General features: G+C 43.1%; 1 protein-coding gene across 2 annotated transcripts in view; it reads right to left on the bottom strand.

Moving 5' to 3' along the window:
- The window catches only part of LOC137518515 (sodium-dependent neutral amino acid transporter B(0)AT1-like), a 390168-nt gene that overhangs the window by 118107 nt on the left and 244607 nt on the right, over nucleotides 1-27454 (bottom strand). For both annotated transcript variants that reach the window (XM_068236484.1, XM_068236486.1), the window contains 2 exons: nucleotides 18001-18141; nucleotides 12024-12161 (listed from right to left, as the gene is read on the bottom strand). In XM_068236484.1, the coding sequence (XP_068092585.1) occupies nucleotides 12024-12161; nucleotides 18001-18141 (279 nt within the window). The remainder of the gene's footprint in view (nucleotides 1-12023; nucleotides 12162-18000; nucleotides 18142-27454) is intronic.

Raw genomic sequence — 27454 nt, 5'->3', positions numbered from 1 at the left:
CTTACTTTGGGTAAAATATCCTGGAGCTCTTGCCCTAACATGTTTACAGTTGTTGTTGTTGTTGTATTTATTAAAGTTATATATTTTATACAGAGGTATTTTGTTATCATAAAATAAAGGGCTACTTTGGCCTTAATAAAAATTCCATCGTTAAGAAGCAGTCCTGGTTTTTATTATTTAGTGTTAAGGGGTTAATTTTGGGGGAAGCTAGGCACTAAGCTATGCACATATCAAGAACCAAGCTCTCAGTTATGGGCAGTTTATTGAAGTAACTAGAGGTACAGACTAACTAACAAGCTAATGGTGAACCAGAACTCATTGGAGTGTTCAAGGGGCTACAATGGTCCAAAAAGCCCCCATACTAAAATGCATGGAAAACAAACGTTTGCTTTCTTAAAACAGAAAGTATTTGCGATAATTAAGGTTGGAGTGAGCTATGAGATGTCTCCCAGTGCCTCACTGCTGAATATATGCAAATTCACAATTGTCGTCCTTAGAAGCTAAACACACCTCCAGATCCGCTGAAATGCAATGATGTATCAGCTTGTAATTAGTACAGAGCCATAATAATTTAACATGGATACAGAATGTTTCGGATTGGTTGATCCTCATCAGTGCATGGGCATGGCATGGATTAATTTGGCTGTATGGAGTAGGACTTGGTTAGTCTGTACCTCTGGATTTTTCAAGTCCTACTCCATAGAGCCAAATTAATCCATGGCATGCACTGATGAGGAACAACCAATCCGAAACTGTCTGTATGCATGTTGGATTATTATGGCTCTGTACAAATTAACAAGCTGACACATCATTGCATTCCAGCAGATCTGGAGGTGTGTTTAGCTTCTAAGGACGACAATGGTTTATTTGCATATATTCAGCAGTGATGCATTGGGAGACATCTCGGAGCTCACTCCAACCTGAATTATTTTCCTTCTGTTTTAAGAAAGCAAACTTTTGTTTTGAAGTAACTAGCACACTATTAGCCAGGAGAACCAAGAACTGTTAACTGGAACCTAAACTGAGAAGGATATGGATTTTTCCTTTTAAAATAATACCAGCTGCCTGACTCTCCTGCTGATCCTGTGTCTCTAATACTACATAATAATAAAATTACTTGTTGGTTGAATAAAAGTAACTTTAAGTCACAATTTGCCAGGGGTATGAATAATTATGGGCAGCACTGTAAATACATAATAATAATATGGTATCTACATATTTTCGTCTTTCACAGGGTGTTCAGTTTCTTCAGGTCTGGGCAGATATGTATCCCTAAATGGTCTGATCATGTTATTACTTTGTTAACCTCCTTAGCGGTAACCCCGTGTGTGACACGGGGTAAGCCGCCGGAGGGTGCCACTCAGGTCCTGCTGGGCCGATTTAAATAATTTTTTTTTGCTGGACGCAGCTAGCACTTTGCTAGCTGCGCCAGCACCCCGATCGCCGCTATCCGGTGCGGAGCGCGCCCCCCCCCCCCCCCCCCCCGACCCCTGCGCTGCCTGGCCAATCAGTGCCAGGCAGCGCCAAGGGGTGGATCAGGTCTCCCAATGACGTCCCGACGTCGCTGACGTCGGTGACGTCATCCCGCCCCGTCGCCATGGCGACGGGGGAAGCCCTCCAGGAAATCCCGTTCTTTGAACGGGATTTCCTGATCGGAGATCGCCGAAGGCGATCGAAGCGGGCGGGGGGATGCCGCTGAGCAGCGGCTATCATGTAGCGAGCCCTGGGCTCGCTACATGATTTTAAAAAAAAAAATTAAAAAAAACTGCTGCGCTGCCCCCTGGCGGTATTTTTCATACCGCCAAGGGGGTTAAATGGAGTAAAACCTACTCAAGATGGCATTTCCACATCGTATAATGAATGAAATGATCTTACAAAATCTCCACTTTCTAAATATGCAGCTTCCTGAGCATATGACATATAGACAAGGCACTTGACCCGGATGGCATGCATCCTCGGGTCCCAAGGGAATTAAATTAAATTCCGTTATAGATAAACCCCTTTATCTTATCTTTTGTGACTCTCTTTCAACTGGCAGAGTCCCAATGGATTGGCGTACAGCTCACATTTTCCCATTGTTTAAAGAGACACTAAAGCGGAAAAAAAATTATGATATTATGATTTGTATGTGTAGTACAGCTAAGAAATAAGACATTAAGATCAGATACATCAGTCTAATTGTTTCCAGTACAGGAAGAGTTAAGAAACTCCAGTTGCTATCTCTATGCAAAAAAGCCATTAAGCTCTACGACTTTCAAAGTCGTGGAGAGGGCTGTTTTCTGACTTTTATTATCTCAACTGTTCCTGAACTATTTACTTTTTCTCTGCCAGAGGAGAGGTCATTAGTTCACAGACTGTTCTGAAAGAATCATTTTGAATGCTGAGTGTTGTGTAATCTGCACATATTAGAAAATTATGCAATGTTAGAAAAAACACTATATACCTGAAAATAAAAATATGAGAATATTTTCTTTGCTGCTAATCTTCTAGTAATTATTCATAGTACACAACCAATTCACTATATCATATTCTTTTTTTCGCTTCAGTGTCTCTTTAAGAAGGGCAAAAAATCAGATCCAGGAAATTATAGACCTGTAAGCTTAACATCAGTTGTATGCAAACTATTTGAGGGGTTACTAAGAGATACAATACATGACTTCATAGTAGAAAACAATCTAATTTCTCAGCATCAGCATGGGTTTACTAAACACAGGGGTCTGTACTGGGTCCAGTGCTCTTCAATTTATTTATTAATGACGTAGTAGATGCAGTAGAAAGGAATGCTATTTTTGCAGATGATACAAAATTGTGCAGAATCATCAACTCTCAGGAAGATAGTGACATATTGCAACAGGATCTGAATAGGATGGCTATATGGGCACATAAATGGCAGATGAAATTCAATGTTGAAAACGTAAAGTCATGCATTTTGGTCATACCAATGGTCTAGCACCATACAAAATAAATGGAATACAGTTGGGGATATCAAACTTGTAGAAGGACTTAGGAGTACTCATCGACAACAAGTTAAATAATCGTACGCAATGCCAAGCCGCTGCAGCTAAAGCTAGCAAAATTTTGGGATGCATTAAAAGGGAAATAAAAAACTCGAGATGCGAGCATAATATTGCCCCTGTTTAACTCTCTAGTAAGGCCACATCTGGAATATGGAATTCAGTTCTGGGCACCACATTACAAAAAAGATATTGCAGTTTTAGAGCAGGTGCAGAGACGAGCAACAAAATTGATACGTGGGATGGAAGGTCTCACTTACCAAGAAAGGTTAGATAAACTGGGTTTATTTAGTCTAGAGAAAAGACGCCTTAGAGGGGATCTAATTAACATGTATAAATACATCAGAGGGCAATATAATAGCTTGGCGGATGAGCTTTTTGTCCCTAGACCTTCTCAAAGGACTAGAGGACATGATCTGCGCATGGAGGAAAAACGTTTTAGCCACTTATTTAGGAAAGGGTTCTTTACAGTAAGAGTGATTAAGATGTGGAATGCATTGCCACAGGAAGTCGTTATGGCAAACTCTATACCTGCATTTAAGGGGGGCTTAGATGCTTTCCTTGGGTTGAATGACATCCATGGCTACAATTACTAGGTAAGGCCTAATGATGTTGATCCAGGGATTTTATCTGATTGCCATCTGGAGTCGGGAAGGAATTTTTCCCTTTTGGGGCCAATTGGACCATGCCTTGTAAGGGTTTTTTCGCCTTCCTCTGGATCAACAGGGATATGTGAGGGAGCAGGCTGGAGTTGTACTTTGTACTGGTTGAACTCGATGGACGTATGTCTTTTTTTCAACCAAAATAACTATGTAACTATGTAACTATGTATACAATGCCAAGCCGCTGCAGCTAAAGTTAATACAATTTTGGTATGCATTAAAAGGGAAATAAAAACTCGAGATGCTAGTATAATATTGCCCCTGTTGAACTCTCTAGTAAGGCCACATCTGGAATATGGAATTCTGTTCTGGGCACCACATTACAGAAAAGATATTGCAGTTTTAGAGCAGGTACAGAGACGAGCAACAAAATTGATACGTGGGATGGAAGGTCTCACTTGCCAAGAAAGGTTAGATAAACTGGGTTTAATTCGTCTAGAGAAAAGACGCTTCAGAGGGGATCTAATTAACGTGTATAAATACTTTACAGGGCAATATAAAAGCTTGGCGGATGAGCTTTTTGTCCCTAGGCCTTCTCAAAGGACTAGAGGACATGATCTGCGCATGGAGGAAAAACGTTTTAGCCATTTATTTAGGAAAGCGTTCTTTACAGTAAGAGTGATTAAGATGTGGAATGCATTGCCACAGGAAGTAGTTATGGCAAATTCTATACCTGCATTTAAAGGGGGCTTAGATGCTTTCCTTGCATTGAAAGACATCCATGGCTACAATTACTAGGTAATGGCCAGTGATGTTGATCCAGGGATGTTATCTGATTGCCATCTGGAGTCGGGAAGAAATTTTTTCCCTTTTGGGGCTAATTGGACCAAGCCTTGTAAGGGTTTTTCACCTTCCTCTGGATCAACAGGGATATATGAGGGAGCAGGCTGGTGTTGTACTTTGTTATCTGGTTGAACTTGATGGACAGATGTCTTTTTTCAACCCAAATAACTATGTAACTATGATCTGGGGTCTCATTTCAGTTCCACATCTAATTAAAGTAAATAGAAATCTTTCAAAGCGTTTCCAATGCTACTCCCACTGGGAACAGTCTCTCAGAAACTCTACACGTTGGTATTTGACACCAAGGAAGCTTGCTTCTTTCTCTAAAAATACTTCTCCAACATGTAGTAAATGTCATCTTCAAGTCGGAACTATGGTTCACATGCTTTGGGATTCCCCCATAGTGGCAAAGTTTTGGCGCTCTGTAGAAAGATATATTGCACACCAATATATACCAAATTTTACTCTAACTCCAACACTGTCTCTCCTTTGCCTAGACCTTGAGAAACTGGATTTCTCGTACAGGAAACCTATAATATGTCACTTTATCAGGACCACACAGTATATGATTACAAGCAATTGGAAATCCTCTAATGATTTTTGTATTTCTGAGCTGTTAGCCATATCTAACAGAAACATAATATTAGAAGAGTATCTCAGTCGCCCACCAGGGGCGTAACTAAGACCCACCGGGCCCCCCTGCAGAAATTTTGAGCGGGCCTCCTACTCCCCCCCCCCCCCCCCCCCCGGGGAACCGGTTGGGGCTGTTTTGGGGGGCTGGAGGGGATGCAGCATGAGGGGAAAGCTACGGCCACACTCGGCGGGGAGGGGAGAAAGTCCCCCCCCCCCTCAACTCGGGCTCTCCCCTCTGCGCTCCCCTCCAGCTTCAATAACCATATGTGTGCAGTGGCGGGCAGCGGCAGCTACATACCTTCCGTGTGCTCCAGCGCAGACGCTTCTCTCTCTAGTGTCTGAAGCGACTTCCTGTTTATACAGGAAGTAGCGTCAGAGGCTAGAGAGAGAAGCGTCTACGCTGGAGTGCACGGAAGGTATGTAGCTGCTGCTGCCCGCTGCTGCACACTTATGGTTATTAAAGCTTGAGGGGAACGCAGAGGGGAGAGCCCGAGGTGAGGGAGGGGGGGACCGCACCCCCTCCCCGCCCCCCTCCCCGCCGAGTGTGGCCATAGCTTTTCCCTCATGCTGCAACCCCTCCAGCCCCCTTAAAACGGCCCCGAGTGGGCCCCGGGGGGGCCCGGGCACCCCCCCCCCCGCTGGTGCATGGACTGCAGCCCCTATTGTTACGCCCATGTCGCCCACCTAAGTTATGGTAACTAAATATATCCACTTCTTGATCTTTGAGCCAACATTACAACAAGATCTCAGTACTACCCTTGATTGTGACGATAAGGTGATGTTAGATGTTTTGATAAGGTGATGTTAGATGAGGCTTGGTCTAGTTGTATTAGTTTCAGGTTATTGTTTTATGTTCTATTCTAAATTTTCTTGTAGTTATTATTCTTTTATGATCTATTACTCAATTTATGCAGGTACACTGAGATATACCTAGTAGAGGTCTGCATCAGGTCGGGTACCCACGGGTTACCCAAAATGCGGATGATTTGAGCTGCAGGTGCAAGTCGAGTCGCGAGTAGCGAGTTGCGGGCAAACCCGTGCAGAGGATCCTCAAGGGGGTGGTGCTCAAATTTTAAAAAGGGGCCTAATCAATCAATCAATCATACATGCTAATTTGTGTATGTAATACCTCCTCTTCAGAATGCAGTATTAGGCAGTCCTAACCCCCCTCCCCTCCCCAGATGCCACCAATCCTCGCCAGGGCGTCAACACCCCCACCTCCTCCTGGGGCACTGGAGGTGGGGAAGAGCACCTTGTCCATGGATGGGAGGCTTGGCCACCCCTCACCAGGGATGCTCGGGTAGTACTTTTTAATACCCGAATGGATTCGGATCCGGGTACCTGAATATCCGGATCCGGTTCGGATATCTGGATCCGACCTTGCGGATATCCGCGTGAACTCGAATATCCGACCAAATTATCCGTGGATACCCGACCTATTCGGGTATCCGGATAGCAAAAACGGAAGTGCCCTTTAAATAGCTTTTAAAAGGGTTTTTAGGGTAAATGATCCATGTAGCATCATGTTTTTTTTAAAGGGAAACACTAATTTATGATTTGGTTCACATAAAATGAAAAAAAAAAGGCCTGCACATTTTTAACATCAGGATAGGTTCCAGAAAGCGGTCAACGGTCGTGCAGCCCCCATTGTGCCCAAAGTCCAATCGCACAACTGGGACATGACAGTTTTCAGCCCAGACACCTCCAAAAAATGACACCGCAAGTCCGCAGTGTTTTGGGTTGAATATAGGTGGTGGTATCAGCAGCAGTGGCCTGTGGCACCGTGGCGGTGGGAGCCAGCGCCAGCTTGCTTCAGCCTCTTGAACTCCTCATGCTCAACAACATGTTTTTTGGGCAGATGGGTGATGAAGCTGGAGGTGCCATAATTGTAGGGGTCACAACCTCTGCTCATCTGTAGTTTGCACACATTGGATATGGCAAACTTGCTGTCCAATGAGGGCAGAGTGAAAAAACGCCAGATTGGGGAGGTGAAGATTCCCCTGCGGCCTGAATGGGATGCTGCTGCTTTTCTCCCTGTGGCAGTTGGGAGTTGAGTGGTGCGGCTGGTGGTAGCTGCAGAAGGATGTGGGTCCCGCATTCCACGGCCACTGTCTGCAATGCTGATCCTCCGTGCCAAACCCACTGACGCATCCTCCTCCTCAGAGTCAGAGCTGACATCCCCATCCTGTGGATGAAAGTCACGGTCCTTCATCCCATCATCAACATCATACCTCCCCCCTCCTTAAAACCCAGAATATCCTCCTCAAACTCCTTGCGGCTAACAGCCCTGAGTTCAATCGTGGCGCCTGGAGCAAAAAGCTCGCTGACTGAGGGTAGGCTGCCCGCTGGGGTCGACACTGACACGGCAGACCTTCTGAGGGTGGCCATAATGTTGCTCACTGTCCTCTTGCCCTTGCTGCCCCTCCCCCGTCTGCTGGTGCCAGCAGACATAGTACAACTTATACGTGATGATGTCACCAGATGATGTGGGGTACTTTTACTTTAATGAAATCGGGGTTGGACTTTAAATCAAATCAGCACGGAGGGACAGACAGCAGATTAGAGGACAGACAGTGTCTAACTGTCACATTGACAATGCTTAGCACAGCAGCACTGCAGTAATCTGTAGTAAGCTAACACAGTACTACTCTCTAACAACTAACTGCAGTACTAACTATATACAATACAATAACACAGTAATCCTATTCCCTAACCTATACTGTCCTGTTGGCCTGCACAGCACACACAGACTTAGACAGGCCCTAACTGAGTGAATGAAATCAAACAATTACAAGCTAGCTAAAAAAACAATAGAACAATAGTGTAGTGAAGGTGTTTAGCACTCAAAGCTTTAGGTTTATCACTGTATACAGCACTTGCAATGCCAACAGCACTGGAGCAAGTCTGTCAGTGAGCAGCCAGCCAGCCACACAAGCAAGGACAATCTGTCTCATCATGCTAGCCCTCCTTATTACACAGGGGGGCTGGCCAGGGTTCCCTTCTGTGATTGGGTGCTAGGGCTTAGTCTGGGAGCCCTCTGATTGGCTCAATGAGGTCGGGGGGGCTGGCCAGAGTTCCCCTCTGTGATTGGTTGCAAGGGCTTCTGCTGGGAGCCCTCTGATTTGCTCAATGACATCATCTCCTTAGTTACAGTACCCGGATCTGGATATCCGTCGGATATCCGTGGGTATCCGGATTATGCGGCCAGATATCCGCATAGAGCTATCAGGATTTGGGCCCAGGTATCTTGAATCCGGATCCGACCGGATAGCGGAAAAATGGTCGGATACCCGGTTACCCGGGTATCCAGGATCCGGATGAGCATCCCTGCCCTTCACCTCCAGAGCCCCCCATACCATGGACCATGTGTGCTAGTATAGCTCAGGGTGTGAAACCCCACATGGCCAGGGCTTTGCATTCTGGCTATCCCAGCCTGCATGGGGTAATAGGGGTTAAAGAGACTCAGGAGGGGGGACCCCATATAAAAAATGTTTTTCATATTTCCCAATATTTTAACATACCCTGCACATTTGGTGTTTTGTAGTACATGTGGGTGCTTTGATATTAACCACTAAAATTGGTGGCCGGTCGCTTGCCATTTATGTCTATGGAGCCCGCTGTGGTGAACGCAAAATTTGATTTTCGCTATATCACTGTCTATGAATCCCAATTTTATACCTATCCTGGATTAATATTACAAGGGGGAAGCGCTCTGTTGCCTCAACTGGAAATGGTGGCAAATGGAGATGTAGGGGGGAGGGGGGGGACGGGACTGGAGCTTAAAACGTTACTTTTCTTTACCTCTTCTTTTCTATCTCTGCTCTGGATTGTTACATCGCAGCATCACAACGACCTTGCGTAATAATTGGTATAAGACGATCAGCTGTTCTTTAATATATATTGATTTATATAATTGTAATTTGGCGTTGAAATTTCTGGCATTTGGAATTGATTTTGCACAAAATCGAAATTGTTTAATGTGACATTTTGTTGCAGAGCACTTTACTATGAACCAAGTTCTGAGTTCTGCATACACATTTTAGACATTTTAAGCAAACCTGTGACTTATGGCCTGGTTCACACGCGTGTTTAAAGCAAAGTTGCGGCTTTTGTTGCTCTAGCACTGTCAAATGAATGGACAGCATTTTTAAGCGTTGGTACCGTATTTTCCCGTTGTTGGCGCAAACAATGCGTTTGATCTCATCATCTAATTGGATTGGCTATCCTCATCGCTTCTGTGTCCCCCTGGGGAGGGGGGGGGGTCAAAAGGCAACTCATCAACCGAACTATGGGAACTGATGCCATATATTTCTCAGTTTGTTTGCCACAGAAAGCCTGTATGAACCAGCCTTAAAAAGAGAAAAAGTCACATACTTACCTTGGTAGAGGGAAGCCTATGGATCCTCCAGAGGCTTCCCATGTTGCCTTTGAGATCATTGATCTAGCCCTGGGACTCTCTGGAAGTTCGCAACCATACTTCTATCCATGATTGAGAGCAAGATACCTTGCAACTGTGCATTAGTATGGAGCAACTCTGGCATGGCGAAAAAAGCAGAGCCAGACCCGCTCTGTGCTGCTGTGCAGGTGTGAGGCATCCAGTACCAGCGCAGTGTGGCCACACTCTTTCCCAGGTGGGAGTGCAGCTGCAAACTTCCAGGTGGTCCCAGTGCTGGATCATGTCTTGAGAAGGACGTGGGAAGCCTTTGAAGGACCCAGAGATTTCCCTCTACCAAGGTAAGAATGTGACTTTCTCTCTTTTTAAAATCACAGGTTTGCTTTAAAATGTATAAAATGTGTATACAGAACTCAGAACTTGGTTTATAGTAAAGTGTGCTGCAAGAAAATGTCACATTAAACAATTACAATTTTGTACAAAATCAATTCCGAAAGCCAGAAATTTCAACGCCAAATTAAGATTATGTGAAATTTTAGCTCAACACTAATAATGCCAAAGTAGTTTATAATACAATACAATACAATAACATTTGGAAAGCGCTTTTCTCCCATAGGACTCAAAGCGCATAGTTGTGTCTCAGATTAATACAGGGTTGCAGGCTGGGTTGTGTTACAGAGGAGATAGTCAGATGTTCATGAATGCCATTCATGAATTATCTATATACTGACCATGCCAATGGAAAGGGCCTGCATATCTGTTTTTCTCAGAGAATAGGAAGTGCTCCTCCAACCACCCCATATACAAATTGTCATATACAAATGTCTCTGCAGAAAAACAGGCACCAACAAATATAAATGAGGCGCATTAAGAAGTAACTAATATGCGCAGTAATACGGAATTTGTAGAGACAATAAGGCCAGCTAGCCCGAGACTGCTCCTAGTAACCTTAACAATGACGCGTAAAGAGGAGTAGCCATAGAGGGGCGGAGCAGTGACTATAAAGACGTCGGACGCACTGGTGACATCAGCCCCTGATGAGTCCGCAAGGACAAAACGCGTAGGGAGGAGCCAGAGGCGCCTGATGTCACCAGGAAGCGAAGCGAGGAGAATCCAAGCCGACTTTGAGGATCTTAATGTACCCGCGTGATCAGCATCGGTGGTAAAGGGACGTCGGAACCACCATCAGAGTGCTGATATATGCGCTATAATAGCATGGGCTGCTGAATATATGATATTGTGGTGCGCTATGATGGATTTTGTTTTTAGTTTTTTTTAAATTCTTGAATCTGGATCAAAAGTTTTTTGTAGCATTGATCTTTGAAGTGAATGGAATTTGGTGAGCTGCTAGTTTAAAGGGGGCAGAGGGTCACAGACCTGGTGTGGGGCACTTGTGATGGCTGATGACGTGCTGGGAATGCTTATTATAGCAGTAATGCACTATGCATAGACTTTTTATCTTGCAGATTAAACAGTATTGAAGTGGAGGAGCGCTGTCATACTGGCATGGCAACATTCATCAAATATAAAATAATTTTTCTGCAACACAAATTCGACAAGGGTATTTACGTTTTAAACCTGTATGTTTTTGTCAGTTATGACTGAGGAGCAGAAGGGGTCAGAAATGCGATCAGCTGGGGGATGTTATTTTTGTGCTGACATTTACTGTGTCATCCCATCAAATAAGAAAATACACAAAGTAAGTTTGATATTACTTGTTACCCTACTATTTAGTACTTTTTCAATTGTTTAAAAAGGTAATTGCTAAAAAATGATCTTCCAGGAGAAAAAAATTAAATTGTTAAGGACCAAAGTGCTTATAAGGATAAAGAACTAGCTAAGAGACTGAAGGTATGCTATGGAAGTACTTACTGTAAAATGGCATCCTTGCTAGAAGTGGGACCACTAGCATTCCACACAAATACAGCAGATTTAATTAGTTCTAGATTCTTGTAATATATATACTGTATACATACATACATACATACATACATACATACACACACACACACACACACACACAGGAGACCTCACTTCGGGATCAGGGGCATACACACACACTTTGTTTTCTCCACTATGTGCATCCCGGTTGCTGTCCCACTGATCGTCCCACTGAGTGCTGATCGGTGAATGGGGACATGTGTTCTAAAAGCCAATCAACTTACCTGCGAATGATTGATCACCTGCCTTAGCGAGAAGCAGGTAATCATTCATAAAATAAAAAGTAAACACACACACACACTTTCTTCCTGTGTACTGTTGTAAGTTATTGTAAAGTGTGAGGGCATATAGTGGACAAAATGTGCAAATACAATAAATATACATGGAAAAATAAATCTTTATTTATGTACCCCTACTACCAAAATAAAACACTTGTATAAAAAAAACAACAACAACAAAATGGCAGCATTTAAAAATATACATTAATAGTTACCTTAGGGACTTTTTTTAAAATGTATGTAATGAGGGTAAATTACAGTAGTTTTTTTGCAAATAAGGGCATGTAATTATTGAGATAGCATAAACAAAATCTTTTACCTGTCTTATTAGGATCTAGTGGACATTCACTCCATGGTAAAGGTTCTTGGAATGAGTTGAAAAAATACCACATCACCCAGGCAATAATTGTGTTGTAATATAAACCCACAAGGAAGGATACCAACATTGATGCAATGCCTAAAAACAAGCATATGTAATTTATTTTTGTGTTAATGATATGTTTTTTGTAATAAATGCAAACTAAATTTGAAAAAAAAAATGCATGGTTTGGCTTAACAACATATTCGTTGGACATACTTCAAAGTCCGGCTCTAGAAAACCAAATATAATCACCATTTTATCAATTTGATGCTATAAAAAAGTCAAGATCAGATTTTAAAAAGTGGAGAACAGAACAATAGTGATCTGTTGTCACACTTCTTTGTAAAAAGGCCCTCTCTGAGTCACTGATCAAGAGCAAGTATGCAGATCAGGACTTTTAATTTATGGATTACATCACTAGCTCCATGGTTATCGCAGATGAGTAACATAGTCTATATACAATACAATACAATACAATAACATTTCTATAGCGCTTTTCTCCCATAGGACTCAAAGCGCTTAGGCTCTCTCAGATTCAGTAATTAGTAGGATGAAGTATTCACACAACAAAAGTTATATTTCTGCAAATGCCAGACTGAACAGGTGGGTTTTCAGTCTGGATTTAAACACGTCCAGGGATGGGGCTGTCCTGATCTGTTGAGGTAAGGAGTTCCAAAACGTAGGGGCAGCATGACAGAAGGCTCTGGGACCAAAAGTTTCGAAGTGGACTCTGGGTATGACTAGATTATTAGAACCTGTGGATCTGAGAATGCGGGGATTGCTACGCAGCTGTAACATATCTTTCATGTATCCAGGGCCTAGATTATTCAGGGATTTAAATGTCAGTAGGCCGATCTTGAATAGGACCCTCCATTCTATAGGTAGCCAGTGAAGGGAATGCAGGACTGGTGTTATGTGGCAGTGACGGGGTTGGTTGGTTAGCAGTCTGGCAGCAGTATTCTGTATCAGCTGTAGGCGGTACAAGGCCTTTTTTGGAAGGCCAGTGTAGAGAGCATTATATAAGCCAAAACACCAAAATGACAGACTACAATGGCATTTTTTTAAATAAATATATTTGACTGCATTCATATTTATTTTGGTTAAGTTTTCCTTTAAGCAGCACTGGCTGTGGATCCATCTGAAAATGGCGCCTGCGAATAATGGCGCATGGTGTTGCCGCTAATCTGTTCATCGCTTATCGCTATTTAACATTATAGCCTTATCGTTATTTAGCGTTAAAGCCTTATCGTTATTTAGTGTTAACACACAGAACCCTCTCTGTACCTATCCCTAACCCCTAAACCCCCCTGGTGGTGCCTAACCCTAAGACCCCCCTGGTGGTGCCTAACCCTAACCACCCCCTGGTGGTGCCTAACCCTAACCACCCCCCCTGGTGGTGCTTAACCCTAACCACCTCCTGGAGATGCCTAACCCTAAGACCCCCCTGGTGGTGCCTAAGCCTAAGACCCCCCTGGTGGTGCCTAACCCTAAGACCCCCCTGGTGGTGCCTAACCCTAACCACCCCCCTGGTGGTGCCTAACCCTAACCACCCCTCTAAAGATGCCTAACCCTAAGCACCCCCTGGTGGTGCCTAACCCTAAGACCTCCCTGGTGGTGCCTAACCCTAAATCTCCCCTGGTGGTGCCTAACCCTAACCTTGACAGTGTTACATTAAATCCATTCACCATTTTGCAGTTAAATAACGTCTGCTGTTTGGCATATGAATGGCGCTATCGATAAATAACGTTAGTATGTGCCGTTTTCTTCTTTTTTCCCTGCGCGCCATTATTATGCAGTACTACGATAAATAGCGATAAGCGTATCTTTTTAATGCGCGCTTATTTTTATGCATAGGCGCTGTGCGCCAATATTCACTGATCCGCTGGCTGTACCAGAACGGGTAAATTAAATTGGGTACCATTAAATGGGGTTAGTTATCAGGGGACACTGACCAAAAACATTTTGCCTTACACCTTCATAGCATTGTCATTTTAAATGCTAAGGCTTTAAACATTATTAGTATAGTTCCCACTTTTGTTTAAAGTATTTTATGAATTATCTTGCCTTATTCATGTTACACATTATCTATGATGTAACTTTGTTTAGCACTTTTTAAGCAAAACACTCAAGTTGTTTCTTACTACTTCTACTGCAATATACATTTTCTTGCCTTGTTTTAATACTTACTTGCTGGTTGGAAAGCTAATGTTAAGCTTTACAAACAAAAAAAACCCAGATGCTCACCTATGGAGAGGAAAGTCTCTAAGTCATATAGAGCCTTCCCACTCCTCTCATGGCCCCCGCGTTCCATCGATGTCACCCTGGTTTGAGTCCCTCACCACCAGAGGCTTTGGCAGTCTTTGGTGATACCGAAGTGCTCCCGAAGATGGGCGGATCTGTACTGCATATGCGTGAGCGCGAGAGAGACCGTGCTTGCGCATGCGCAGTAAAGAGCCACCTGTCTTCAGGAGTACTCGGCCTCCTGATAACTTTCAAAGCCTCCCGCGGTGGCAGAGAGCAGTATTCAACCGATCGGTCAGGAACTGATTTACAGGGTGACAATGCTGGAACCCAGGGACCTGGAGAGGAGGGTGAAGGCTCTATAGCAGGGGTCCCCAACCCCCAGTCCGCGGCCCACTGCCGGCCCGCAGGATGTGCTGACCTGGGTCATGCACATCTGAATTTGCAGTGCACGGTGGTGGAAGCTGAGTACTCAGCAGGATACTAGGAAAGCAGAGATGTCTGCAGCCATTGTTACTGCTGCCACCTGGTGTTTGTAATTTGTATTGCAGTATGCTTTCTGTCTGTGCGGACACTAGGTGGCAGCAGTGAGGATGACTGGGACGCTCTGGTCTCCTACCAGCCACGGTCTGCATGGAGGAGAGCAGCTGGTGCAGGAAGATTTTTCAGGAAGAATGGAAGGCTTGGGGAAGAAAGTGAGTATGGGGAGAAGGGAAAGGTGAAGTGAGTGTGGGTATGAGCGAAGGATTAAGTGAGTGTGAGTAGGAAAAAAAAATGGAGAGTGGGGAAGAGGGAAGGGTTGTGGGGTGGGGGGGGGGGGGGAGGCTGGAGGTGACTGTGCCAGTAGATACGGAAACCTAAACAATACCCCCCTCTCTTTCACCACCTGTCACACCAAATGTACCTTGTACTGGTGGGTTATGCAGCAGACGCATCTTTTCCAAATTTCTGAGGGTGATGTCGGTGGTAGTTGGGTAGGGATGGTGCTGCCAGGACTCTTTTTATATAATGACACTGACACCCTCCCCTATATCCCCTCCCCCATACCCCCTCCCCCTTCTCCCATCAGTCACATGCACCCCCGGTCCCTGGAAGTATTTCCTGATGCTAAAGCGGTCCTTGGGGCAAAAAAGGTTGGGGACCACTGCTCTATAGGGCCCAGAGCCTTCCTTGTCCATAGGTGAGTATCTTTTTTTTTTAACCTTAACATTCACTTTAAAGTACTTTATATACTGTAGATAACATAAAAACAGTTAAAGTGAGAGAAAGCATGAAGTATGTTTTATGAATCAACCCAAAGTCTCCTCTATGTGCTCTGTCAGTCTACAGCACATAAACCCAGCCCTCGGCGATATAATGAATGGAAACACCACCTAACAGCATGGTCTGCCTTCAAGAAAATATTGTCCTAAACTTCCGCCAGACTACCAGTGACATAGACCCTGGTCTAAAACTCCCTGGGATGTTTATACAGGCTATCCAAAACATAGATAACTGCTCCTTGCAAGCAGGAAGAATTTCCATATCTGAAGGAAGCAATTGCCAATCTTCTATTTAAAAAGCTTTCCCTACATCCATACAGTATGAGTAACAGACCTATCTCTGACATCTACTTTCTGGATAAAGTAAATTAATGCTATCTATATCCAAGTTGAAGCCAGGCTGTCATGAAATAACAACTTTATCCCTGTACACTCTGGCTTAAAAAAACATCACAGCTTTGAAACAGTCCTCCTCCTCATCTGCAGTAATCTGTTTTTTAGCATGTTCCATTGTAATTGTCTGAGTGGCTTCTGATTCAGTTTACCATGAAATCTTGCTTAGTAGATTTCAGGAGTACTGTGGTATTGACTGTTTAGTTCTTAGGTGGCTCAGATCCTTTTTCGGCTGGCAGAATAAATGGCAGAGCACTGGGGCACACTAAAATGTGGCACAGTTAGATTCCCTTGTCTTTTCCAGTATACACTCTACCACTTAGAAAAATAATCCAAAAACATGGTTTGATGTGCCACTGTTATGCTGAGGACACAGCTATATTTATCCTTCAAATCTGGTGAGACAGATCTCACTAACTAAGCTGAGCTACAGGATGATTGACAGCTGGTGAAAGTGAGAGCTGAAAAAACGAAAAAACAAACAAACAAAAAAACAGAAGTAGTTTTTGCCATCAAAGGTCAATTCTTAAAGGAGAAACAGCTAACCACATGCACAAGTTCAATATATTTATTGACAGGGGATTAAACTTCAGATTTAAAATCTCTGGTGTTGTAAATCAACCCCCCCCCCCACACCCCCTTTCTACAAAGGCCTTTCAAATAAGGACCTACAACTACCCAACATTTAGTAGAGAATGCCACTGCCAGGATTCTAAAATAACAGCCTTAGCTTTGAACCATAACACAGATTATTTTCTCAATACACTGGTTACCTATAAAATGAGCCTACTAACCTTCAGAAAAATGTTTCATGGTCTTGGTGTTTTTACTTTTTAACTCTTTATGGTAAATAAGTAAAGGGTCATACATAACGAAATTCATTGTTTTTGTTATCTTGGAACAGGTGAATATCTGAAGGACCCATTATTATTAAAGATGGCTAAGCTTTGCCACCTCTTCTACTGCAGGATATCCCCAATATTAAGTAGCGATGATTGTAATCAGCTAATTACGATGATGCAAATTTTCACATTCATTTTCATAACAATGCCTATACATAATTACGATTTGAACATTCAATTGATTTTGTATAGTCATTCATAATTTTGCGTAAAATTTCTCGTAATTTTAGCATAATTTTGTGTTGATATAAGCAGTGAAATGAAAATCCCCCATACAAGCTATTGACACCAAAATTGCTACATATGTTGAGGAGAATAGTGGGTACAAGTAAAAAGAAAAAAATGTTTTTAAACTCAGAAAAATGAGTTTAAAACCATTTTTCATTGCATTTTTAAAATTGATTTTCTCGAAAACTACAAGGTCTTTTTGAAAAAATATTTTTTTAATGTAGATATGTAGCAAGTTTGTTACCAATAGCATGTATGTGGGCAAAATTATGCAAAATTATGAAATATTACAATTACATATACAATTAATTATGATTTTCCCCAAAATGTCCCATTACGATAACAATGCGTAAATACGCATAGGCGTAATTTCTGCTCATCACTAATAATAAGAACTGTCTGGATGGTGTTGCCACAATGAACGGAAGAATCTGCCATTTTCTTAGCAGTACCTACTGTAATTTATATAAAATTAACATTACCTAGTTTTAATCCAACTTCTACTTTCTCACTTGCATGGGAAAGATCCATACCAAAAACAGCTACATTAACCATTTTTGAGTAAATCCCTGATCCCTTCACTATCTTTGTTCCTTCTGACACAACAACAGACATAACAAAAGGTTTAATGAAACCTCAAAGTCAAAAGAAATAACACCATTAGCAGCGGTTTTTGAAAAGGGTGTGCTTTTTTGGAAATTTATTGTCAGCTCTCATTGCAGTGACAACAGTAACATTTTGAAATTCACCAGACTATTTGTCCCCGGAATGATAGTCACAGAGAAAGGAAAAAAGATTTAGTTTAATTTACCCACTTAGAAAACAGACATAAAAATGAATTTTGTTAGACAATATTTAGAATTATTTTATGTTTCTATTTTTTCTGCTTCTTCAAAATGAAATACTTACCAATTCCTTTTAAGGTTGGATGAATAGTACTCCATACACCTACACAGCCTTTTCTGAGACGCTGTCCAATTGCAAATTCAAGATGCAGAAGTGGTATTCCCTCTAATACCAACAGTATAAGAAAAGGAATCATAAAAGCACCTATAAAATACATACAATATATTTTTAAAATGTTCCTATATATTGCAGATAAATATAAACATACAGATGAACAATATGCAGAGGATAAAATAAAAATGTAGTAAAAATAATCCAGTGAAGCTTTAGAGAGACCAGACTGAAATCACATTGACCTTTATTCAATTCACTTTTTCTAATTGGTGAGATTTTCACTAATCCCACATTTTCTAATTGGTGAGATTTTCACACCTTATCTGTAAAATATCTTCTAACCTCCCTGGCGGTGCATTTCTGTCTGGAATTATGAGTGAAAAGCGGTACATTGTTTTTCAAGAATTGTAGGCCTCCAATTCTTAAGTAATAACTCAATAAAATACGCCAGAATAAAAGCCTGGTAGAGATTCTACATATAAATAAAAGACTAGAACACAAATTTGTTGAATTAATTAAATATACGAATAAACTTTAAAAATAGTGAAACTGTACAAATAAGGCAGACAGAGAGTAGTCAAAATCCAGGCCGAGGTCGGTGCAGGCAGCAGAATATATATATAAAATATATACACATGTATAGGTATATACATGTATATACATGTATAGGTATGTTTATACATGTATATACATGTATGTATGTATATACATGTATGTACATGTATTGGTATATATACCTGTACATGTATATACATGTATATACCTGTACATGATGTATATACATATATAGATATACATATACAGTATATACATACACAGGTATATACATGTATATGTATATACATATATAAGTATATACATGTGTATATACATGTAAAAATACGATTAGTTAGAAATCAGTTCAGGTCCGCTTTAAATTTAGTCCCGCCCCCCGCCGATGTCACGCCGCAACCACCTCAACCGCGCCCTGATTGGCTGCCAGGTCCCTGGAAGAATAGCGGGGACAGAGGGGATCCCGGCGGCCTGGGAACAGGTGAGATGTGGGGAAGAGAAACCTCCCGCTGCACAGCGCTGATTGCGCGTGGGACCCAGAAACACTGCGCATGCAACTTTTTTTGCCCGCTCGACCCGAGCACGGGCTTACCGCTCCTAGCACACAAAGCAGAGCCCATGCTCAGGTTGGGATTACCGCCAGGGGGGTTAAGTAGGGATGGTCGGAAATGCCAATTTCCGATGCCGCAGAAAATCTGCATTCCGCCATTGCCGATTACCATTACTGCTACCGATTCCGCTTTCCGGTACCAATTTCCACATTCCGATGCAGATTTCTGCCCAATTTAACATCGATTTTCTCAAAAACTTGTTCACAAGATTCTGTTTAATAAACCCTGAAAATTTGGTGTCTCTAGGACTCATGGGGGCTTTGCTATTAACCGCTAAAGTCGGTGGATTTGTACTGTAATGTAAAATGCAGAAAATCTGAATTATCTGATATGTTGTAATTTTAAGCCAATCAGAAGACTCAGAATTAATAAACCAATCAGAGAATGCGGAAATTTCTGGCTAAATCCCCATTCTCTCTGATTTATTCATTCCGAGTCTTCTGATTGGCTTAAAATTATATACATATCAGATAATGCAGATTTTCTGCATTTTACATTACAGTAAAAATCTGCTGACTTTAGCGGTTAACAGCAAAGCCCCCATAAGACTTAGAGACACCAAATTTTCAGGGCTTATTAAACAGAATTGAAAAAAAAAGTTTTCAAAAAGACCTTATAGTTTTTGAGAAAATAGATGTTAAAGTTGGCGGAAATTTCAGCGAAAATCCGCCTACCGCACATGGGTGCACTAGAAACCGGCTTGGGTGGGGGTGACAGGTGTGGGGGCGCGGAGGACAGCAGGAGCCGGTGGGGCAGCATCGGGAGGGACATCGCTCTCAGCTATACTTAGTATAGCAAGAGCAGTACTGGTGGAGTGGCAGTGTATGGCGTCGGGTGCTGAGATCTTCAATCAAGGTCACAAGTTTGAGGATATTGGCGTGGCGTCATTTTTTATATGTATACATATACAGTGGGATGCGAAAGTTTGGGCAACCTTGTTAATTGTCATGATTTTCCTGTATAAATCGTTGGTTGTTATGATACAAAAATGTCAGTTATATATATACTGTATTATATTGGAGACACACACAGTGATATTTGAGAATTGAAATGAAGTTTTTTGGATTTACAGAAACCATGCAATAATTGTTTAAACAAAATTAGGCAGGTGCATAAATGTGGGCACTGTTGTCATTTTATTTATTCCAAATTCTTTAGAACTAATTATTGAAAGTCAAATTGCCTTGGTAAGCTCAGTGACCCCTGACCTACATACGCAGGTGAATCCAATTATGAGAAAGAGTATTTAAGGGGGTCAATTGTAAGTTTCCCCCCTCTTTTAATTTTCTCTGAAGAGTAGCAACATGGGGGTTTCAAAACAACTCTCAAATGACCTTAAGACAAAGATTGTTCACCATCATGGTTTGGGGAAGGATACAGAAAGCTGTCTCAGAGATTTCAGCTGTCTGTTTCCACAGCATGGAAATTAAGCGTAGTTTGCACGTTATTTCCATTTTATTGTGATGTGTTTGATTAGTCCTTGGGGTTGATTCACTATCACTATAGAGACACTGCAAATGAACAGGATATCAACCATAGACCATAAATTGTATATAGCGCCCGTCTCACCTCATAAACTATTCATATAAGAAACAACCATCAAAGAGGGAGCGCTGAGCTATTAGTAAAGCTTATTTATTGATCATTCTAGTTGCATAAAACACAGACTGACAAACATATTAAACCCCCTTTAAAACCAAGATCGATCAGATAGACTTGCTATGAACATGTGTTCCTAAATAGGAGTGCACTTCCTATAGTCCTAGGATTCAAAACATGCATGCAAATTATCTTCAGGCCCAACTTGATCAAAGAACATGACATCCAGGATTTCTTCAGACGTCTGAAGAAATCCTATGTGGATGAAACGCGTCACGTGATACGTGACGTCTGCTGCTAGGTGGGCATTGTGCTGTTCCCCCGTGCCTCCGCAACCTTCCTCCCGGCGTCTGACTGCTACGACCTGGCTGACCATCAATCTAAAGCCTACTACCGTCTTATGTATGGATGGAGGAACTCCCACACCACACCAGCGTGTCTGTGTAGTGAGGAATCGAGTGGTGAGCCCCAGCAAGCCTTTGATGGTATACGTGAGTGACAAGTTTGGCAATCTAAGTCTGTAGGCTCACAGAGCAGCCGGTTGAGGTTTGACATGCGAGGATATATGTGACAGTAATGGTTGCGTGGTGATTTATAGAGGCGTGCTTAGCTGCACACGGGGGTCAACGCTGAAGACTATACAGATCCCATCTCTGCACTGGATGTCATGTTCTTTGATCACCATCACTATAGCTTCCCTTACTGCCTGCCTGAACCACAACTAGGGATGAACACGACTCCATTTCTGGTGTCCAAGCCAATTTCAGGTTGTGAATTCAATTCTTTACTTTTTGCATGAAAGTCTATGGCACTCCTTTTCGTGTTCATTATGGCAAAGCCAACCCCTTTCCCTTTGCAGAGAATTCTTGTCTAAGGTTATGGACAAGGAGCTCATCCCCACATACATGATAAATAAAGCCTCTGTAAAATTTGGTGCTGGGCAATAGCTGATAGAAAATTGGTAATATTCATTGATATTTTACTATTCATAGAGGTAATATTCATTAGTAAAATCGGGGCAAATATTACCAATATTTTACTAAAGCTAACCCTACTCTCACACAAAACCCTCTCCGCTCCAATGCCTAACTCTAACCCATTAGTAAAATACTGGAAAATATTACTGATATTTTACTACAGCTAACCCTACTCTCACGCAGAACCCTCCCCTCCCCAATGCCTAACTCTAACACCCCCCCCCCCCCTGACACACACACACACTTCGATGCCTAACCTTTAACCATCCCCCCATTCCTAACCTTAAACCCCCCCCCCCATCCTGACGCTTCATTTTAATACTCCCCTTCTTAAAAACTAACCTCACTGTGACCCACCACAAAAAAACTAAAACGTACACAAAAATGAAAAGTTTTGCCAACTTCACCCTATTAGCGCCCGCAATTTTTGGTGCCCAAATTTCCACATGTAGCCTAAATTCCTGTGGCGGTGCCCAAACTTCCGCAGTGCTGCTGGCACATACATTTTTTTGCTTTTATGTGTTGTAGTCTAAGGCCAATTTTTTTATGGAAAAACCAATTAACTTATCTGTATGTTTTTGGAATGTGGGAGGAAACCCACGCAGACACGGGGAGAACATACAAACTCCTTGCAGATGTTGACCTGGCTGGGATTTGAACCAGGGACCCAGCGCTGCAAGGTGAAAGCGCTAACCCCTACGCCACAGTGCTGCCCCTTTAGTATCACTTGACACACCCAGATGGACTTGGTATAAGCCTCTTCCATCCACACTAAGGATTAAAAGTATAAAAGAACTACACAGATAACTCTAAAAAAAAGTTTTATTATTCTTATTCTTATTAAATAAAAACACCTTAAACTCCCTCACCAACATCCTCTATACCTTGAAAAACCCCTTGCATGTCTGCACATGCCCCTCACCCACTGCACTATGGTGACAAACTCCCAGAGCAAAGGGTTTATCAGCTTTAGCAGCAATATATATCAATGCAAACTGCACCTGCCCGTGCGTGTCAATAGCCTTAACACCATCACAATTATATAATAAATATAAACAATTAGAGTGTATTATTATCACAGTTATATAGAGTCTTTGCTTTCACAAAATCCAAAAGTCACTATTATTAAATGATGACAACGCTCCTCTTCATTTGTATCAACCAATCTGTAAATATATAAAGGCTCAACATAGTGTATTACTGTTAAACTCAAATCATCCAAGACAACCCCAAGTGCTTAGTGCTTCACCCATGTTTCACTCTGTGCGCCGGAGTGGATACGGGATGCCGTTTGCCACACTGAGGGTGACACCGCTGGGCTATCAGCCCGATAGGCCTGAAATACATCTGCTCACGTGAGTGCGCTATATAGCGCAGGGCAGCTTAATTACTTTTTTAACGGTTTTACACAAGATTGTTTTATCATGTATTTTTTATGAGAAACTGGATTAAATGTTGGCATTTTCTGCTACTGAAGTGCCTTGGCTGAATCATTGAAAACGCTAGACCGACCTGGACTTGAGGTGGATGCTATCTGGTGAGCTGCTATTATTTAGGGGCTGTATTGGTGCACAGAGTGAAAAACGGGTGAAGCACTAAGCACTTGGGGTTGTCCTGGATGATTTGAGTTTAACAGTTATACACTATGTTGAGGTTTTATATATTTACAGATTGGTTGATACAGATGAAGAGGAGCGCTGCCATCATTTAATAATAGCTTTAGCAGTAAGCCATGCAGCAAGCTGATCGGGTGTGCAGCAGTAACGGCGATATTGGGACAAGCAACAAAAGTGTCAAAACCCCCGGTTCTGCCCCCACATGTCAAATGTGCCCCACCCCTGTGCCCGGTGCATTATACTTTACCTGCCCATGTCCGTCACTGGCTCCAAGCTCCGTCCATACATGCACCCCACGTGGTTGCCGTCACACGTGGGCACATGTGTGACATCCCACATGTCCCCACGTTACTCCAGCAGCCGCATGGAGCGCATGCATGGATGGAGAACGGAGCCCGGAGCAAACGGCCGAGACGGACAGGTAAAGTATAGTGCACTGGGCACCAAGGGGGCACATTTGACATTAGGGGGGAAAGTGTTGGGCTGGCGAGGCGGTGGATTTGGTGCCATAAGGCTGATTCCTTATTTCAGCATGAAATCAATCGGGAATCGGCCTGCAATGTATAGGTTGCTGACAGATCTCTCTCTAATTAGATTCGGTCAGAGAGATTTGTCTCTCGCTAAGCCCTGCCCATACACATAAGCCCTGCACCCAAAGGGTTGGGTTCCCAACTCTTCCTCTGTAGCTCTATAGAAATATCAGAATCAGAATCGTTTATTTCGCCAAGCATGACTGGATCATGCCCGGAACTGTTTTTGGCACAATACATATAGCTCAGGAAGAAGACATAGATAGAAGGAGACATAGATAGATAGCAGCGACAGCAGAGGCATCAAGTTAACATTACATTACAATACAGTATACATCACATTCCCCAGTGTGTCACTGAGATGACTGGCAGTAAGTCTTATGGGCTGGTTGGTTCGGTCAACTAAACTGGTCAGCCGTAGCACAGCTGGCCCCGCAGCTCATTGGGGCTTGAATTGTCGGTAGTATGTGGAGAGAATTTAGTAGGTTGACCGCCGAGGGGAAGAAGGAGTTTCTGTGTCTCGCAGGCTTTGTAGAAATGGAACGTAGCCTCCTGCCTAATGGCAACAGGCTGAAGTAGCAGTGGCCTGGGTGTGAGGGATCATTGGCAATCCTCAGCGCCCTGAATTTCAGTCTTTTGTTGTTTAGTAGGGCAAGTGAGGGGAGGGGGCACCCAATGATCCTCTCCGCTGACCTGATTACCCTCTGTAGTTTGTCCCTGTCATTGGTGGTGGCACCGGCAAACCAGACCAAGATGGAAGAGCAGAGGAGCGACTCAATGGTGGCGGAGTAGAAGCTGGTAAGAATTTCTTGAGTCATGCCGAACTTTCTCAGCTGGCGGAGGAAGAAGAGTCTCTGCTGGGCTTTCCGTTGGGTGGCGGTGATGTTGGGCTTCCAGCTGAGATCACTGGAGACAGTAGTACCCAGGAGCCACGCACAGGGCACTCTGGCTACCCCAGTGCCATCAATATGAATTGGAGGTGGGGTGGGGGCCGACTTCCTAAAGTCAATGATAAGTTCAACGGTTTTTGCAGTGTTTAGCACCAGCTTGTTCTCCTTGCTCCAGTTGCAAAACCTCTCCACCTGCTGACGGTACTCCTGGACATTATCCTTGGTGACAAGGCCGATGATGGTGGTGTCGTCGGCGAACTTGATGACCTTGACAGAGTCTTCCTCAGATCTGCAATTGTTTGTGTAGAGGGAGAACAGTAGCGGTGATAGAACACAGCCTTGAGGAGCACCTGTGTTCGTGATCGCAGCTTGAGAGTGGATATTGCCCAGTCTGACGACTTGGGACCTGTTGGTAGGAAAGTCCGTGATCCAAACTTGTAGGCTTGGATGGACTTCCAGTGCAGCTAGGTCCTGTTGGAGAATGCGTGGGCAGATGGTATTAAAGGCCGAGCTGAAGTCCAGGAGAAGTATCCTAGCGTACGTGTCTGGCCTGTCAAGGTGGTCGTTGATAAGCTCCAGGCATATATTGATCGCGTCATCGGTGGACCTGTTTGCCCTGTAGGCAAACTGGTAGGGGTCTAGGTGGGGTGAAGTGGAGAGCTTAAGGTAGGCTAGGACCGCACGCTCCATGGTTTTCATGATGACGGACGTCATGGCCATGGGCCTAAAGTTGTTAAGTTCAGGGGCCCCTTGTTTGTTAGGGACAGGTATGATGGTAGACCTCTTGAAGCATGCGGGGACCTTTCCTTCCTCTAGGGACTTGGTGAATATGGCAAAGAGGATGGGAGCAAGTTGCCGGCAGCAGGTTTTCAGGCAGGCTGGAGATACACCGTCGGGGCCGGAGGCTTTCCTGGCATTTAGTGTTGCATTTAGTGTTGTTCTGACACAGTGCACCGAACAAGGGGCACCTCCCTACATACAATAGTATAATGGATATGAAGAAACTGGTGCATGAGGCCAGAAGTAAATGCAAAAACTCACTTTATTACAGCCAATGTGAAAACAATAAAATCAATTAAAACCAAGGCAAAAACATGCCCAGCCCAAAATCCCTAATATAATACAATAATTACCATAAGCCCATCTGTATGACCAATAATATGCACAATGTCGTAACCGCAACTAATAAATATAGTTTGCGTGAGTCCACTGAGATGCCATGATGTATAAGTTACAGCATGTGTTGTCAGTAATAAAGTAGTTAAAGCTGACACTGTCACATCACAGCTCCCCAGTGGTAAAGGCTATCTGTCTTAAACGTGCAACAAACCTAATATAACAAAGCTCCTGGACTATGCGTTCATAGAAAGTGCAAAAAACGTGCCTTCAATAGTGAAGAAAACAATAAGACCTCATTGAGGGTAACATGATGTTTGATACAAACAGGGTGAACAATATAACAATATCTATATACGTGTATAGGTATATAAACAAGTGCTGTGGAAACAGCCAAATAATCAAGTGACAGATAAGCACCCCAGCAGCTTCGGCGGAACTAGTCGGACGGGCGCAGGAGCGCCCTAGCAACCATCCCCAGCCCTTGGTACACACACTATTAGGTAAGCCCCACCACTTCGCTCCTGCTCTGTGCTTCTCTTTCTTATCTGTCACTTGATTATTTGGCTGTTTCCACAGCACTTGTTAATATACCTATACACTGTAAGGCTTGGTGGTGTATTCTCCACAGTCAGCATGCAACGCATGAGCTGGCGTGGAGGAGGTACACACACTAGCACCAGGAAACAGGCTATCCCTAGTATAGTGGAGGGGAGGACTGACTCCAATAGGAGATTGTGGCGCACAGAGCCGGTGCAGATCTGACAGCCACAAACAATGCTTTCGTTATAACGTCTCAGCGCAAAGTAGCGCTGAGCGCACAAACCAGAACTGAGGAGATCAGAACAGGTAGACAGAATGAACGCTTGCTAGCTAGCGGCTACTTAGCGACAGCAAGCGTCCAAAACCAGACAGACTGGAATGAGGCAGCCAATGCGATGCGGCGATGGCGTGCCTCACAAAGACAGGACAGGATAGTCAGAAAATAGCAGGATTAAGATAGATGAACGTAACACAGATAAATATACAATAAGTATGTATTCCTAGCGTATTACAATTACAGCTATCAATGAAACTATTTGTAACGTCTGACTAACATATGTATATATCGGCAATGAACCGATATATGACATAAGCAGGAACGCTGACTAGGACTAGAGTAATACAGGGAACAGGACTCAGAAGGATTCGCTATCTCTTCGCAGAGATGAACGCAATCCACAAACGGTAACAGAACAGGATTCAGAAGGATTCGTTATCTCTTCGCAGAGATGAACGCAATCCACAAACAGTAACAGAACAGGATTCAGAAGGATTCGTTATCTCTTCGCAGAGATGAACGCAATCCACAAACAGAACCAGGAGCAGGGTAACTACCTCAGCACGGGTGGTCACGGTACGCGCAACCTACCAAAACGTGCTGGAAGGCTGACTAACTGCACACAGGATATAAACAGTTCGTGTACGTATACATCAGCGACTCTGATGTATCGACGTAACACAAATACAAGG

Source organism: Hyperolius riggenbachi, chromosome 5 (genome assembly GCF_040937935.1).
Source record: "Hyperolius riggenbachi isolate aHypRig1 chromosome 5, aHypRig1.pri, whole genome shotgun sequence".
Lineage (NCBI taxonomy): Eukaryota > Metazoa > Chordata > Amphibia > Anura > Hyperoliidae > Hyperolius > Hyperolius riggenbachi.
The sequence above is the reverse complement of the archived record's forward strand: the minus strand, read 5'-3'. Positions and strand labels throughout refer to the sequence as shown.